Source organism: Trachemys scripta, chromosome 13, assembly GCF_013100865.1.
Source record: "Trachemys scripta elegans isolate TJP31775 chromosome 13, CAS_Tse_1.0, whole genome shotgun sequence".
Classification (NCBI taxonomy): domain Eukaryota; kingdom Metazoa; phylum Chordata; order Testudines; family Emydidae; genus Trachemys; species Trachemys scripta.
This window is the reverse complement of record NC_048310.1, coordinates 36,373,697-36,389,208: the sequence shown is the minus strand read 5'-3', so window position 1 is coordinate 36,389,208 and position 15,512 is coordinate 36,373,697. Positions and strand designations below refer to the sequence as shown.

The following is a 15,512-nucleotide window of genomic DNA, read 5'->3' as shown; positions in this document are numbered from 1 at the left end:
TATTTTCCTTAGTTCATGTACCACATAGTGGTTATCTGGATCATCTTAATATTAAATTAATCCAAGCTGGAAGTAGGAGGATCTAATACTGCCTGACATAGTGGAGCGAGGAAACAATTGGGGATTTCTGGGGGATAGTTGGAGACACCTAGTTAGAGCAGAGGCAGCTACTGCAGGGCTGTGGGCATTTCAGTATTTGACACTTTAATACAAGTTTCAGCTAAGATTGACCTGAACACAAAAATGAGCCAGACGGCGTGCAGAGTGAAATGGACCTGAAGATTTGTCACAGTAATGTTTCTGATAGCTGAGCTCTTTCTAACATTGCCTCTCATATTCTAATAGGCACCTCAGCTAATTCTTCCTCTTTCTCAAGAAGCACGCTCATTAGTTTTTCTCATACACAGATGTATTGATTTCAACTGTGCCGAAAGTAGGCAGCATTGAAAGGATATATCATAGCTACCACCTCTTAAAGCAAAGATGATTTGCAGCCCTAAGTTTAACACTGAGATAAACACAGATGTTTCTGTCTCATACCAATGTATTTTTAAAAACAAGTTCTGAAAAATCAGATGTCAAATGAATTGATATAGCTCTTAGGCATCTGATTAACAAACCAGGGGCACTGTCCTGCCAGGACTTACTTGCATGAGTAGAGTATTCGATTTCAATGGGCCTGCACTCATGTGAGTGAAATTACTCATGCGTGTCTGCAAGTTGAGCCTCAGGAGATGCACTCGTGTTCTTTTCTGTATGCCTCCTAACATTGACATCCAGCGGTGATCCTCGCACTTAAAGGAAAAAGTAGTAAAACTGCAGCGAAAGGCTTTTGAAATGTTTTCCTGCTGACAGTCCATCTGATGCTCTTTAAAACGGACACTGCCAACTATATTCCATTTGAGTATATGTAATTATATTGGATTTTTAAAAGTACCCTATTAGTCTCTTTCCTGACTTTGCAAACATTGATTTCGCTTTATTCCCCTGTGTTTTCAGTACAGTGATGTGAATGTGATTCTCAGGTTTTAGCCAGGCTTCTTCCTTCTCTTTGTGTTGCCTAGCCCCTCCTCTTCTCAGCAGGATGACAGAGATGAGTTTTGGGAGGGATGTGAATGTGGTAAGGGAAGTAGGTTGTGTTCTGAAAGGGCCTGGCAAGTATAGCTCAGTGGTTTGCGCATTGGCCTGCTAAACCCAGAGTTGTGAGTACAATCCTGGAGGGGGCCATTTAGGGATTTGAGACAAAAATCTGTCTGGGGATTGGTCCTGCTTTGAGCAGGGGGTTGGACTAGATGCCTCTTGAGGTCCCTTCCAACCCTGATATTCTATGATCTATAAAGGGCAATATGTTGCTTCTGAATAAACATTTCAAATGCTAAAGTGCAATGCTCCAGATACACAACCAAGCATATCCTGTGAAATGAGTCCATTTTTTCCCATGACTTTTTTTTTTCTCTTCAGTTAAAGGAAATTTAATTTAAAAAAAAATTACATAAATGCAACACGGGGTTGAAATTTTAAAATATGAAAGGCAGGACATTCAGGTGTGATTTGGACAGCAACCGTAGTTTGGTCATATTGCATGTGAATAGTAAAACATTCAAGTTAACACCCTGTCTGATACATTTGGAATACATTTCTAGGATTATTTTTTTTACAGTAATATAGCCATTTGTCTGACTGAAATCTTCATATTTTATGATCAGCAAATCATCCAAGCAATATACACAGGTCAGACTGAAAGCAAGTAATGTCAACAAATCGCTCAGTACTGTCTCATGTTCTAATCAGGACCCAACTTTCATAAAAAGTTACGTCAGCCACACAATCTGCTCCTGTCACATGACAATTAAACCTTCCTACGTTGCTGATGCAATCACATACCAAACTACAGAAACAGAAAAATTACTGTACTTTGTTCCCAAGAGGTCTTCTAGTTACAGGGAAAATTTCTGAGCAAGCCAATGAGCAAAAGTAAATGTAACACACAAATTAAATCCTTCTGGTGAAACAGAATGATTATAAGATCTGCTGGATGGATAAACTGTTGAGCACAGATTTATGTCAAAGCCAGGACATGGCATGAAATGCCTGATAAGGAAAACATCTGTCAAGGGAAAACCTGAAGAGTTTAGGCCCTATATTTTAGCTACTGTAAGAATTGTAATACAATGGGCCGTGTGCTATGGAGTCTAAATATCTTGTTTTAATTCACCACTTTGTTGTAAAGATATTTGTACTCTTCAGTACTCAGGCAGCAAGGACCGCAAAATTAATCCAATTGGCCAATTGAGAGTTGGGTTAAGTGATCCGTGTATTGTATGTAGAATCCATAAACACACACTGATCTTTCAGGATGAGAGAGGCTACATTGAAAACAAAATATTATATAGTTGGTTAATGCAAATCTGTGATTGAAATTTTAAATGTAGAGAAGGACATTTACATTCCCCTTGCAGCTGTAACAGCCCAAAACAAAATATACTCCCCTTACTTCTACCTCTGGGAAAAGGATGAAAGAACAAATACATTAGTTATGTTGCTTAATGCACTACTGGGAGGCACTCACATTCTACAATGAGGAGTGTGGTACAAGATGTAATTCTATGCATGTTCTTGTATCTACTATTACATAACACTAAAGACAGAAATTATTCCTGCAATGATTATGTCCGCCTCAACAAAAGGAATGAAAATGACTTAGAGGTGCTTTCTTGGTCCCACTTGAAACTTCTAGCTACTAATAAGCATCAGTGTGTTTCCTTGAGCTTCATACTTAGTTCCTGCCCACAGTGGGATGAGAACTGTGCTATGTATGGCTGCAGGGAGCTAGCAAAGTTCTGATCCCAGCATAGACAGGGCTTTAGAACATTAAGGTTTAAGGAGGCCGTATGGCCTATAAGACAGGGGCGGAGAGCTGGGAGTCAGGAGACCTTGGTTCTATTCCTGGCTCTACCACTGGTTCACTGTGATCCTTGTCTAAGTCGCTTCCACTCCCTGCCTCAGTAGCCCTATCTGTAAAACGGGGAGGAATTATATTAATGATTGACCTTTTTTTCCTTACAGTCTCTACTTGTGACAGTGAGAACTGCTCATGTGATTTTACGGTAAGTAGCATATGTTTTAGGTGATACCCATGCCAAGATGTTGGTGCAGATAGGTGCTTCACTTTGAAGGTGGTGCTTAGTTATTTTGTTTGTTTGCAAATGGGACTTTTTGAGAGGGACAGAGATTATTTCTTGTAGATCATATTTTTCAGTGAAGATCATAATACAGTAGTGAGCATACAACTAAGGAAGTTATTAATAATGGTGTATCTGAAGCATGGACTCAAATATAACAACACAGGGCTTAAAGCAGGCTGAGATATCCCAAGACCAAGGGCTAAATTCTGATTGCCTTGCTTATCATGAATAGTGCTGTTGAAATCATTGAAATTAATTAGTCAGGTGAATAAGAAAGACCTAAGTGTGATGGAAAGAGGACAAACAGCATCAGGAGAGGGAAAAAATTGAAAAAATGTTGTTAGAATCAAGTTCAGTTTCTAAACTTTTTTATAAATAACTTTGACTTCTCTTACAGTTATGTAATTCATCTCTGGGATCTCAACCATGAAGGAACCTGGGAGGGCAAGGGAACGTATGTGTATTATACAGATTTTGTCATGGAGCTAACCTTGCTTTCACTGGACCTGATGCATCATATTCACATGCTGGTATGTAACATTGAAGTCAGTGCTAAGTAAACAGAATTGTCTTAATATAAAGTGACCTGGCCACGCACATTTTTAATTTGTAACGGACTGAAAGTTACACAGAAGGTGTTTAAGTAAAGAGATGGAAATGTAATGTTGCTCTGTAGGCATTGTTTCTACCTATATCATTGAACTCCGTGGAAGCCATTTTGTTTTGGTGTTTTAGCTGTCTGTATAATTATGTTTCACAGATGTTTCACTTCAAATTGATATGTGCTTGAGTAATGTCAGGCTTGAATTATCAAGAAAAATAAATTATTTCCATCCCCAACAAGACACATCAAATTGGTCAGGAGTGAATGTAACTTTTTGTTGTTGTAAATACTTTACTATTTAAGTGGTGTTAACAATGTAAACCGGAGGTGGTTCTTGTGATTGTATTTGAACATGGAACACAAAATAACCTGGGCTTATATTGGTTTATCTCTGTATTTAGATCTTTCTTCCTGCTCTTAAGAGCCTGATCCAATTCCCCTGGTCACAAATCATCTTCTAACTGAAGCTTTCCTCCCTCCCCAGGTTGTAAAGACTGGGTAAATGTTTCTCTGAAAACATAAATTACAGGCAAAATTTTCATGTCTGAGGGTGCAACAGCTGATAATGGTTTGGGTTTTTCTGGAACAGCCAGATAGGAATTTTCTGAGCCCTTCAGACTGGAACACTCTACTTTGCTAGCCATAGTGACTTGTACGATGTATATTGCATTTGCTGCTATTTTTCAGCTCTTCTCTTTAGCGTCTTGGTATTCACTTCTCAGCACCGTTTTGTTTTGTTTTAAAGCTGTTTGGCAATATCTGGTTGTCGATGGCCAGCCTGGTGATTTTTATGCAGCTGCGTTATTTGTTCCATGAGGTTCAGCGTAGAATCCGTCGTCACAAGAACTACCTGCGTGTGGTTGGAAACATGGAAGCCAGGTGAGCAAATGATGAGTGAGGTGCCGAGTTGGATCCTGAAGAGCCTCCTGATAAACAAATGGATTTGAGGGGGTTGCATTATTTACCTTGTGTTAATATAAAGGGCTTGTGAAAGACAAATTTGCTAATCCAGCTGTTACGTCTTCTCACTTACACTATGTCATCATGCTGATTCTTTGTTTCCCCTTCCCCTCTGTTAGAAGTAGACCCCTCTTAGTGCTTGTCTACGCCTAAAACGCTACAGGGGCACAGCACTGCCGCTGCAGTGGGTCAGTATAGACACTACCTACGCTGAGAGGAGGGATTCTTCCATTGACATGGGTAATCTACCTCCTCAAGAAGCAGTAGCTAGGTCGACGAAAGAATTCTTCTGTTGACCTAGCGCTGTCTACACGAGGACCTAGATCAGCTTAACTATGATGCTTGGAGGGGAGGAAGAGGGGAAAGATTTACACCCCTGATCAATGTAGTTCAACTGACCTAATTTTCTAGTGTAGGTCAGGCCTTAGGCCTAACAGAAATCTGAGACTGATTTTGTTATAGCAGTGGGAGCAGTAACCAAATTACAGTGAAACCATGGTGTTTTTTAAAACACTGGAATCAGGGAATGGAGCAAGAGCTTCGAAGTTTTAACTCTCAGTTGTCAAATTTTGGTCTTATCTATGCTAGAAATGCACTGGTTTAACTAAAATGTTTTAAAAGTAATCCAGTTAAACTCCTAACATTGACACTCTGAAACCCAATTTAAGCAAAGTTAAACTGTTTAGTTTGTATCAGTAAGTTACTGATTTAGGCTAATCAAAATCTTAAATAGCTCTGCTCAATCTTAACTGTGAAGTAACTAATGCTACCCCATAAAGTTGGTAATTTACCAATTAAAGCTAAATTGATTTAAACAAGGTGTGAACTGGTTTAAGAACTTCTGTTGTGGGGGTTTGCACTAATCCGGTTTTAAATTAATGTAAAATCCGGTTTTAAATCAACATAGTTCCAGGCAAGGGTGAAAGTAACTGAGGACACTTACCAGTACGGGGCAAGGTGGCTCCGGCCTCTGGAAGGGGCGGGGCCTCGGGCGGAAGGGGTGGGGCTGCGGGGTCAGCATCCCCAGCCAGCCCTTCCAGGCCGCCTGTCCTGCGCTGCCTGGGGCTCCTGTGTGTTGATTGAAAGGGTCCGGGGCTTCGGACGCCACTGCTGCGGTAGTGGCAGCGGCATCCAGAGCCCCAGGCCCTTTTAAATCGCTGGCCCCAGGGCAGCTGCTCCCTTTGGCCCCCCTGGCCTGTGGGCAGCCCGGGCGGACAAAAGGGGCAGGGGTTAAAGCGCTGCAGGGTCCCGCTGCCGTCGGTGGTGGCGCAGCAACGTCAAAGAGCTGCCGCGGCAAAAAAACATCCTTAAAGCGCTGCTGCGGCAAAGGATCGTCCTTAAAGTGCTGCCCCTTCCTTCCCGCCCCCCGTCGGCAGTCCTGCCGGTACGGACCCTACCAGCAGGGCTGCCGACAGGGGAGGCAAAAGGGGCTGGGACATTAAAGGGCTGCCACGGCAGCGCTTTAATGTGGGCTGAGTGTGGGCCGGTGCAGGTTCTCCCTGGTACGGAGCACCGGCCCCTACCGCCTCACTTTCACCCCTGGTTCCAGGGCTAACGCATGTTCAGAGAGAAGCCTGATGCTCCTTCCTTAACCCACACCATTACCAATAGGAAAACTGCCTGTAGGATGTTAATCACCAAAGATTACATGAGCTCTTCACAATGGCCTTCCTTATTTTCGTTTGTGGGTTTCAATAAAATTCTTAGTTTGTTTTTATCAGTGATTTTTGTAGGCTTAATTTTTTTGAAAGAATTTTTGAATTGAGGTGGTATTGAATCTAAAAGTTTCAGAGTAGCATCACTTCAAAGGTTTTTTTTCTCTTAATTAATTGGCCTCAGAGTTGGTAAGACAACTCCCACCTGTTTATGTTCTCTGTATGTGTGTATATATATCTCCTCAATATATGTTCCATTCTATATGCATCCGAAGAAGTGGGCTGTAGTCCACGAAAGCTTATGCTCTAATAAATTTGTTAGTCTCTAAGGTGCCACAAGTACTCCTGTTTTTTTTTTTTTTTTAATCTAAAAGTGTTTCAGATACTCCTTCCTTATAGTCAGAGTGTCCTCACTATGGACCTAAATGACTCTGATTGCTTCTGGGGTGTTCTAGTTTGTGGTGATGGACTGGACCCTTAGTCTATACAGTGTTTTGTGTCAATATGACTGCTTTGTGAGAGCACTAGTATATTGCCAGAATCTTTATGAAACTGCCAATTTAAATTTGCACCATGCCTATCTGTGGATTGTCACTTAACATCTTCCAAACAGCATATTCTACACTCATTTTATTGAAAAGCTTTCCTATGGCACTCATCACCTTAGCTTCTGCACTTGGCTGCTAGAAACTAGTTGTCTGCACAGAGTTCTATCTTAAACTTTTTTTAAAGTGTATATGGGGGAATGTAAAATTGCCTGAAACAACAAATGATTACACCAGATAAGAGAAGACCTTCCACTTTGATGTAAACAGCTGAATTTGGTTTTAAAAAGTATAACTTATTCTTAAGTCAAGACTCTGCATGCTATACCTTGTGTGTCCTCAGCCTGACAATGAGTCTTGGAGGAGTAGCAAGGCGGTCCATGGACACCTTCCCTTTTCATAACTAGATTGGACAGGGGTCTCAAAACCGATGCAATGAACTCCAGAACTTTCTTCTCTTCTAACTGTGGTCGTGTTATGGAAAAAGCTGCAAACTACTGCTCTACATCAACCCATAGTGAATGGCTAGTGCAGTGAATGAGGGTTTCTAATGGAAGAACTTTTAGGTGTGTAGCTGTGCTGGGGTTGGTGTGATCATTGTTTTGTCTGTTCCCATTGTAGGTTTGCAGTTGCAACTCCTGAAGAGCTAGCTGTCAATAATGATGACTGCGCCATTTGCTGGGACTCCATGCAGACTGCCCGTAAACTCCCATGTGGGCACCTCTTCCACAAGTATGTATCTGGCGAATTGATTGCAGAAAGTACCTTGCTGTATATAGATGCTTGGTTTGAGCAAGCTCAGCTTTTTTCCTCTGTCTCCACCTTCGTTTCCTCCAAGAAGATTTATTATTTTTTGGGTGGTAAATAAAAAACCAGAGAAAACACCTTACCCTTGTGCTTAAAACAAACAAAGCGGGAGTTGGGTAGGGAGGCTGGCGCTTTCTGAAGTACCTGTTGACTAACTTGAAGGGTCAGTTAAATGTTTTGTCCATGTGTTGTATGATCATGTTTCTTTTGCTAATAGCTCCTTCCCTGGCTCTCTCCTGGCTGTTAGTTATCAAATCAGAGGTTATTATCGGGGGCTAATTTGTTGTTATTCACTGCAAACCTTTTCATAAATATTTATTTGCATTCCATGAAGCCTCTAATGAGATAATTTGTCGCTGATGCAGAAACTCCTTTTACAAAGCTACAGAACCCTATGAATATTTAATCACCAGCCATGCACTTGAGAAGCAGAGGCTCTCTCTTCAGAAGGTTGTTTTCCATGTATCTAAAATGGTATCTTTGCATTCTTTCTGAACTCAGGTTACTCTGAGCTGCATGGTGCCAGCTAATTAGTGTGAGAGGCAACATGTTAAATTGGATGACTTAAACTCAGGTGTAAAAACCTGATCTAATGAATTAACCTTGATACCGTCTAAGAATTAATTATCTCTTCTCATCATTGTCCTTTTTTGCTACTAGCAAGCTAAACATGAAGCTTTCGTTCTTGTTCTCAGATATGTGGGAGTGCATAGCTTTTTATTTTTAGAGTTGGGAGGTGGTGGAATAGCTTTTGTTGGCACAAAATCATAAACTGCGTCCGCATATGTGCAAGATGTACAAAAAGAGATGGTAGCCCAGATTCACATGGTTAAGATCAGCCTTGTGCCTTTAAGCTGGGTTTTCAAAGGAGTCCAATCGTGTTAGCCCAAATCCTATTGAATTTCACTGGGAGTTATATACCTAACTCCTTTATGCTCCTTTGAAAATCCCATCTTTAATTTTTACTAGAACTTTGTTTGAATTCACTGTCTTACAATATCCAGCAGTTGTTTGCTACAGTAAGTGATGACTTTATATCATTGGTACCACTAACATGCTTCTTGGTACATTCTTCTGAGAAGTAAGCTGATGTATTTGGTTAGATTTTCATTATATCTATTTAGTGTTATTAGTGTGCTCATCACCATCACATCTAGATATTTATTTGTACATCTTCATCATATGTAGATGGACAGCTTGATCCACTGGAATAGGGCCTTGCACTGAGTCTAGTGGGTTATATTCTTGACTTGTAGTTTGACATTGAACAAGTCTTCTTTCACCTGAGTTTCACTGTCTGTAAAATGGGGATGACACATACTGAGACTCCTGTAAAGTGCATTGAGAGCTTCTGATTAAGTGTATTATATGAGCACTAAGTATATGTTTTAAGAAATTGTATTGAATTTCTGCAACAGAATACAATTCTGAATTCTGTGTGATTTCTCATTGCAGTCTAGGCAGTCTGAATCAGAAAGCAGACAAAGAGCTTAGTGGATCCCTGTAAATCCTGGGACCCCAAGAGTTGTAGATGTAAATGTATCTAGAAAATAAATGCGTTATTGCTTGCATCAATAAATCTTAGTCCATAAAATTCTCTCAGTAATAGGCCCCTTGTCAATAATATAAGTAAAGTTAACTGTCTCAAGAAAAATTTGAACAGTTCTTTGGAATGATAACTCCAGACCAGCCTGGCTAAAAATGCCTTGAAGATTTACCATCACAGCCACAAAATTTACTCACCTGCTCTTTATAATGATGATCATTTGACTTCCCTTTCCAAACTAAAATTTACTTGCTCTGGGCTACTTGGGCAAGTAAATCTGTTCAAGGCTTCTCTAGACATGAAGAGGGTCTGTCTGGAAGCGTGGGTATAAAAGCAAGGTAGGAACACTTTCACTTGGGTTTCTTCAGCTGAAAACAAATCAAGTGATGTCATCAGAAGCTAATCAGATCGTCTATCACTTCAGGTAACTAAAATGTAACAGCAATCAGACATATTAATGTGTTGCAGAGAATATTGTGAGGTGCGATTGTTACACTGCAGCTTCTCTGTGCACCTGTGATCTTGATATCTCAGACAAATGGTATTTGCTCACTATGGTTTTCTGTTGCCTGGTTTCTTGTCAGCTCATGCCTGCGTTCCTGGCTTGAACAGGATACATCCTGCCCCACCTGCAGAATGTCTCTCAATATCACTGACAACCACCGAGTTAGGGAGGACCACCAGAGGGAGAACCTAGATGAGAACTTGGTACCTGTGGCAGTAGCAGAAGGCAGACCTCGCTTGAACCAGCACAATCACTTCTTCCACTTTGATGGTTAGTTAACCAGGTTTTACAGTTGATATTATCCAGAAAAACAGAAGAGCAGCAGCCTTCTATAACTGGATCCTCATTGTGGTCCAGTATAAACTTAAACTGTACAAAAATTTCCTCTCCCTTTCAGTTTTCTCAGACAGACAGTTCCTTCTCCTAGTTACAGGTGAATATCGGTTCATAGGGTATGTCTGCATTGCAGTCAGAGGTGTGACTGCAGCATGTTGTGACATGTAACAATAACAATGAAGTCATAGCAAGCAGCACAAGCTAGCTGCTCGAATATGTACCCAGGGTCCCAGGCAGGCTTCACTGTGAAGCTGTTGCTAGCTAAAAGCTAGCTCAGGTATGTCTACGCTTGCTTTTGTCACACCTCTGAAGAGGTTTGAACATACGCTTCTAAGACCATCCAAAGCTATAGAGACTTCTGAAAGCTCCCTTCCTCCTGTATGTAACTCAAGGAAAAGGGAGTAGCCACTTAGTTCTACCAGGTTAACAAGTCTAGAACTGTTGTTTGTTCCATAAATTCTCGTTCCCATTGGCAGAGCAGGAAATGTTTGGGGTTGTCTGCCTACCCAAATTGTTTGCTAATCAGTGGCCGCTTTTGAAAGACTGTTACATCTTACCAAGCATGTGTTGAAGGCTTTCTCCAAAATTATACTAACCATCTAGTCCCCATTTATCAGCCAAAACTTGAAAGAGCCTTGCAAGACCTGAGTCTCATGAAATCCTATAGAGGCCTAAGAAAGTTTGGTCTTAGCTAAAAGCATACGTTCAAAATAGAGTTGATCAGGTGGTCCTGGTGGCTTCATTAATATATCATATGATATATGCACAAAGCACATGGACTTCTCAGTGGTCCTGGGTCATGCCGTTCCCTCAGCATGCTGGTACAAAAGCTGTTTCTGGTGCAGAAACAGCTCATTAGTGCAAAGGTTCTTCCAAATGTTTGTTAGCTTTGACACCAGCATATGCCTTCTTTCCCCCGCTGACGGGGAATTTTGTCACTTGTGGGGAATTTTAAAGCCTTTTCAGTTAATTGTGTGTCCACATTGGCAGGCAGCTGCGATTGGGCCTGCTCATAGCAGGCATTCTAACTTAGAGGCTGCACTGTCACACAATGAACCTTTATTTATCCGTTCTGTTTTCGTAATCTCACATCTTTCAAACCAAGAGAAGAAAGGCTGGTCCCTGTTGGGTGCATCCAGGCACTTCACTGCGGACAGCGTCCTGCACAGTCTCCATTTTCTGGGTTGATTTTGACTCTCCTAAGGACACTTGCAAGTAGAAGCTCCCCTCCCCCACATTCTCATATGAGAGACCACTGAGGTTGCTGTGGAGACAGCAACTGTTATCTCTTGGAGTAAGGCATGGACTGAGTATCAGAGAAATAAGAAATGAGGAAGGGAATGGGAATGAGGATTTATCCCTTTTCCATACTCAAAGCGGCCTGATCCTGTAATTGCCACAGGAAGAGGTGGAGGATCACTCAGCGCGATTGCTGCAGGCTCTTGCACGGCAGCATGGTTGTGAAACAGTAGGGGCCAAAGGTAGCTCTTTATAAGCCGGCATGTTTTTATTGAAATTGGTGGGGTTGCACCCACTTACACCAGAGCTGAATTTGACCTTAGAGTTTTCCCTTTGGCTTTGAGCAGGTATTTTTACTCCACAACTTAGAACTTACCTGTAGGTTACTGGTGCTGTAACTGAGTTCATGTCCTGTTGATTCCCTGATAGCCCCCAAACTATTAAACACTCCCTCCTCCTCCTCCCGCCCCGCTCCGGACCGGGTTTTGTTTAAAAGTAAAAATATTGTGACAGATCAGCTGCAGATCAGTAGTGGCTGGTTTAGTGAAACGTTAATATCTACATTTCAAACAAATAGTGACGGTTATGGTGAGAGGGATATGTTTGTCTTTGCTCCTACTTTCTCCCCATTTGGGAGACATGCTTAGAATGGAATCCATTATAGAATTCACCTTATTCATTTTGTGTAATTAGAGATGATGGAATTAATCACACATGGAAAAGCCCAGATTGCTGAAAACCTCTTTTATTCCTGCCTGACCTTCCTTTTGGTTTCTTGCTCTCAGGCTCTCGTATCGCTAGCTGGTTGCCCAGTTTTTCAGTGGAAGTGATGCATACTACTAATATCCTGGGTATTGCGCAAGCGAGCAACTCACAGCTCAATGCTATGGTAAGACCGATTAATAGATTCTACTCCTATGCCTGCCAGTCTGTGTTGGAGTGAAAGGGATGTATGTGGACTGAGAGTGAGTGGGGACATTGAAATCTCTAGCAGGTGCCAAGCTCAAGGCTTCACCACAGAGACGCCCTAGCTTAAGTGGGTGTAGCTCCGTTGTCGTCTGGAGCTGGGTTTGCATGTTAGCAGTGCTAATGTGTGAAAATAAATGGACAGTGGAGGAAACTGAAGTGAGGGGAGACCATAAGCCAGTGTTAACATTGTGCACTGCTTGCAACAGATGTAGTGGATGAGATAGATAGATGGGTGTGACTTCAGAGATTGGGACATAAAGCTGCTTCTCTCAGCTTGCTTGGTGTTGCCTTCTTATGGCCCTCTCCAGTACTTCATTCCACACACAGTTCATAGTAACAAAGGTTCTGATTCTGCATCCTGAATGTTTTGCCATTGACGTCAGTGGTAGCAAAATCAGGCCTTAAACTGACAAAACTGTCTCTGCAGTAGTGTTGTAGCCTTGTTCGTCCTTCTCAGAGAGAGACCGTCTCTGTATGTGTCTTTTCTTTTAGAACTATAGTTCTCATCACCGTTATTAATGGTAATGAGCACTTACATAGAGCTTTGTGTTCAAACACGTACAAATGAGATGGTGCTCTCTTACTAAAGCAGAACCTTGCTAATTCACATTGAGGACTGGGACACTGATTATAAATTACCAGATTTTGTTGATTAGTGCATAAAAGATAGCACATGATAGAAAAGGTCAAGGAAATTACATCACAAAATGTGTTTAGTTCATTTAATCGAACAATCATTTAATCTGAATTATGTATGATGCCCAATTTCATAGCATATTAGCAATTGTTCATCAATGTATCTTGTAAAAAGAATGACATCTACCTGCTACAAGACCAGGTAGTGCCACCTCTGCTATTGAATCTGTGTGGGGTGAGACCACAGTTTTTGAATATTTTTGGGTTTGCAGACTATCGACTGTAATAACTTTATTCAAGTTAAATGTGCACAGAGTATTTAAGCAGACGCCATCTATTCTTTTTTTCTGAACAGGATGACACAGAATGGAAGTTATGTTTAGGATGACTAATAATGTCTAAGGGTCATGCATATTTGAATATATTTCAGTATTGTACTTTAAATTGCCTAATGTAAGGAAAAAGACCAGTGTGTTAGTAAACCCAAGCATTATGCATTTTAAATTGGAAACTAAGCAAAATTCTGCTTCGTGGGGGAGGGATAGCTCAGTGGTTTGAGCATTGGCCTACTAAACCCAGGGTTGTGAGTTCAGTGCTTGAGGGGGCCATTTAGGGATCGGGGCAAAATTGGTACTTGGTCCTGCTAGTGAAGGCAGGGGGCTGGACTTGATGAGCTTTCAGGGTCCCTTCCAGTTCTATGAGATAGGTATATCTCCATATATTATTAATAAAAAGGGAAGTTGTTGTTATGTGTACTGTACCTCTGTTGTTGCTTTGTGAGCTATTTGAAAGTGCCATCCAGTATGTGCCTATATACCATTTGCCATGTTTTTTCTTTCTTTCTGAGCATTGGAAAGGTTTACTGATCCTGAAAGCACTTGTACTGGTCATGTCATGGTTTTTTTTAGCCCTGGCATTTATCAAGACTTTTTGGACCTTTAAAAGCACATTATTTTGATTGCCCTCTTGCCTTTCTTTGTTTGTTGTATATCATTTAAACAGCTTGAAATCCAATGAATTGTTAGTTGCTCATGCTTTAATCCATTTGAAAGCTGTTTTCTCAGGTTTTCAGATGATGATAAAACATCCGTTTCTAGCCTGAACAGCTTGAGAGAGAGAGAGTAGACTATTTAAAACTGACACTACTAGTCCCTTGGGTTATCAATGCCATGTTGGTGTTAATCTGGGATCGAGTATAGTAAATCTTAAACATTGAGTTAATTTTCAGTCACTGAAAGATTAAAATATTGATGGTATAAACACTCATGAAAAAATACCTTGATTAAAAGAGTATATGGGAGGTTTTTTTCGAAGCCTGTATTCTTTCAAGGACTAAGTTTCATCATGAAATCCAGGCTCCATATGAGTCAATTGGAGATTTGCCGTTGACTGTAGTGGCATCAGAATCTCACCTCATTCTGTAAGTAATTGTCAGCCTGGTCTCATCTTTCTGCATCAGGATGTAAGTTATTACCGGCCTCTCTAGTGTGTTATTCCTGTAACTTTTCTTGCTGCATTTCCCAAAGTGGTGACAGCTGCAGCTTCTCATCTCTTGTTCCTGGGAACATGGGACATGCACAAGGTTGCCGTCAAACAGTACAGTTGTTCTGATGTTTTTCTGAGAGCGAGAGAGACCCAGAACTGGTGTTTCCAATTTGCTCTTGCAGTTATTGTCATTGCATGCACATTTACCGCAACTGGAATGGAATTGCTGTCACTACAGGTTCAAACTAGGCATATGTATGCCCGGTTCTGAAAATCTGTGCCTTCAACCTTCCATTATGACTTTTTTTTTAGGCACTTCGCATGCAGATTTTCACATTATAAATTTTGCTTTTTACAGGCTCATCAGATTCAAGAGATGTTCCCTCAGGTTCCTTACCATATAGTTCTACAGGATCTGCAGCTGACACGCTCAGTAGAAATAACAACTGACAACATATTAGAGGGGCGCATCCAGGTACCTTTCCCAACACAGGTCAGTCATGAGATCATGTTCTGACAGGACCATACTTTACCAATTGTCTAGATTCATCACCTGGCTGAGAATGTTAAGAACAAACTAGGAAAATGTAACATTGATTCTTCAGTTCTTCCTTGTTTATTATCCACTAGCAGTATCAAATGTTGGGTTAATGCAACATCATTGTTTAGATTTCTCCTGCATAAAAGTCAGGAAATTCCTACTGCCAGCCTAACTCAGACACCCTTGCACAGAATATAGCATTTAGTATTAAAGATAGGATTTAATTTGAATGTCTTACTGTACTGTGTAAAATTGACTGGCATCCTGATCCTGTGGGTTTTGTGACTGCGATTATCTCAACTTCTGTGCCTATAAAATCTCAAATGTATTGTTGTATTAACCCAGCTTTTTCATGGAATTTCCTTGCTTTTTTAAAGCTACAGATACATTTTTTCGCTCTCATATAGCAAAAATACCGTATATGTGCTAAAAACACACATAAGAAATTCATCTTCAATGGTAATTTGCTCAGAATGTTACAAAGCACCTCCTTGGTCAC

The 15,512-nt window shown here is 41.0% G+C and overlaps 1 protein-coding gene across 2 annotated transcripts in view; it reads left to right on the top strand.

Annotated features, from left to right (window-relative positions):
• The window catches only part of AMFR (autocrine motility factor receptor), a gene marked incomplete in the record, with an annotated part of 39,279 nt that overhangs the window by 13,463 nt on the left and 10,304 nt on the right, over nt 1-15,512 (top strand). Inside the window, 8 exon segments of one of the 2 annotated variants that reach the window (XM_034788321.1) lie at nt 3,067-3,107; nt 3,583-3,715; nt 4,535-4,668; nt 7,571-7,681; nt 9,887-10,077; nt 10,205-10,240; nt 12,168-12,271; nt 14,831-14,965. In XM_034788321.1, coding sequence (XP_034644212.1) covers nt 3,067-3,107; nt 3,583-3,715; nt 4,535-4,668; nt 7,571-7,681; nt 9,887-10,077; nt 10,205-10,240; nt 12,168-12,271; nt 14,831-14,965 — 885 coding nt within the window. 2 annotated transcript variants of the gene reach the window in all.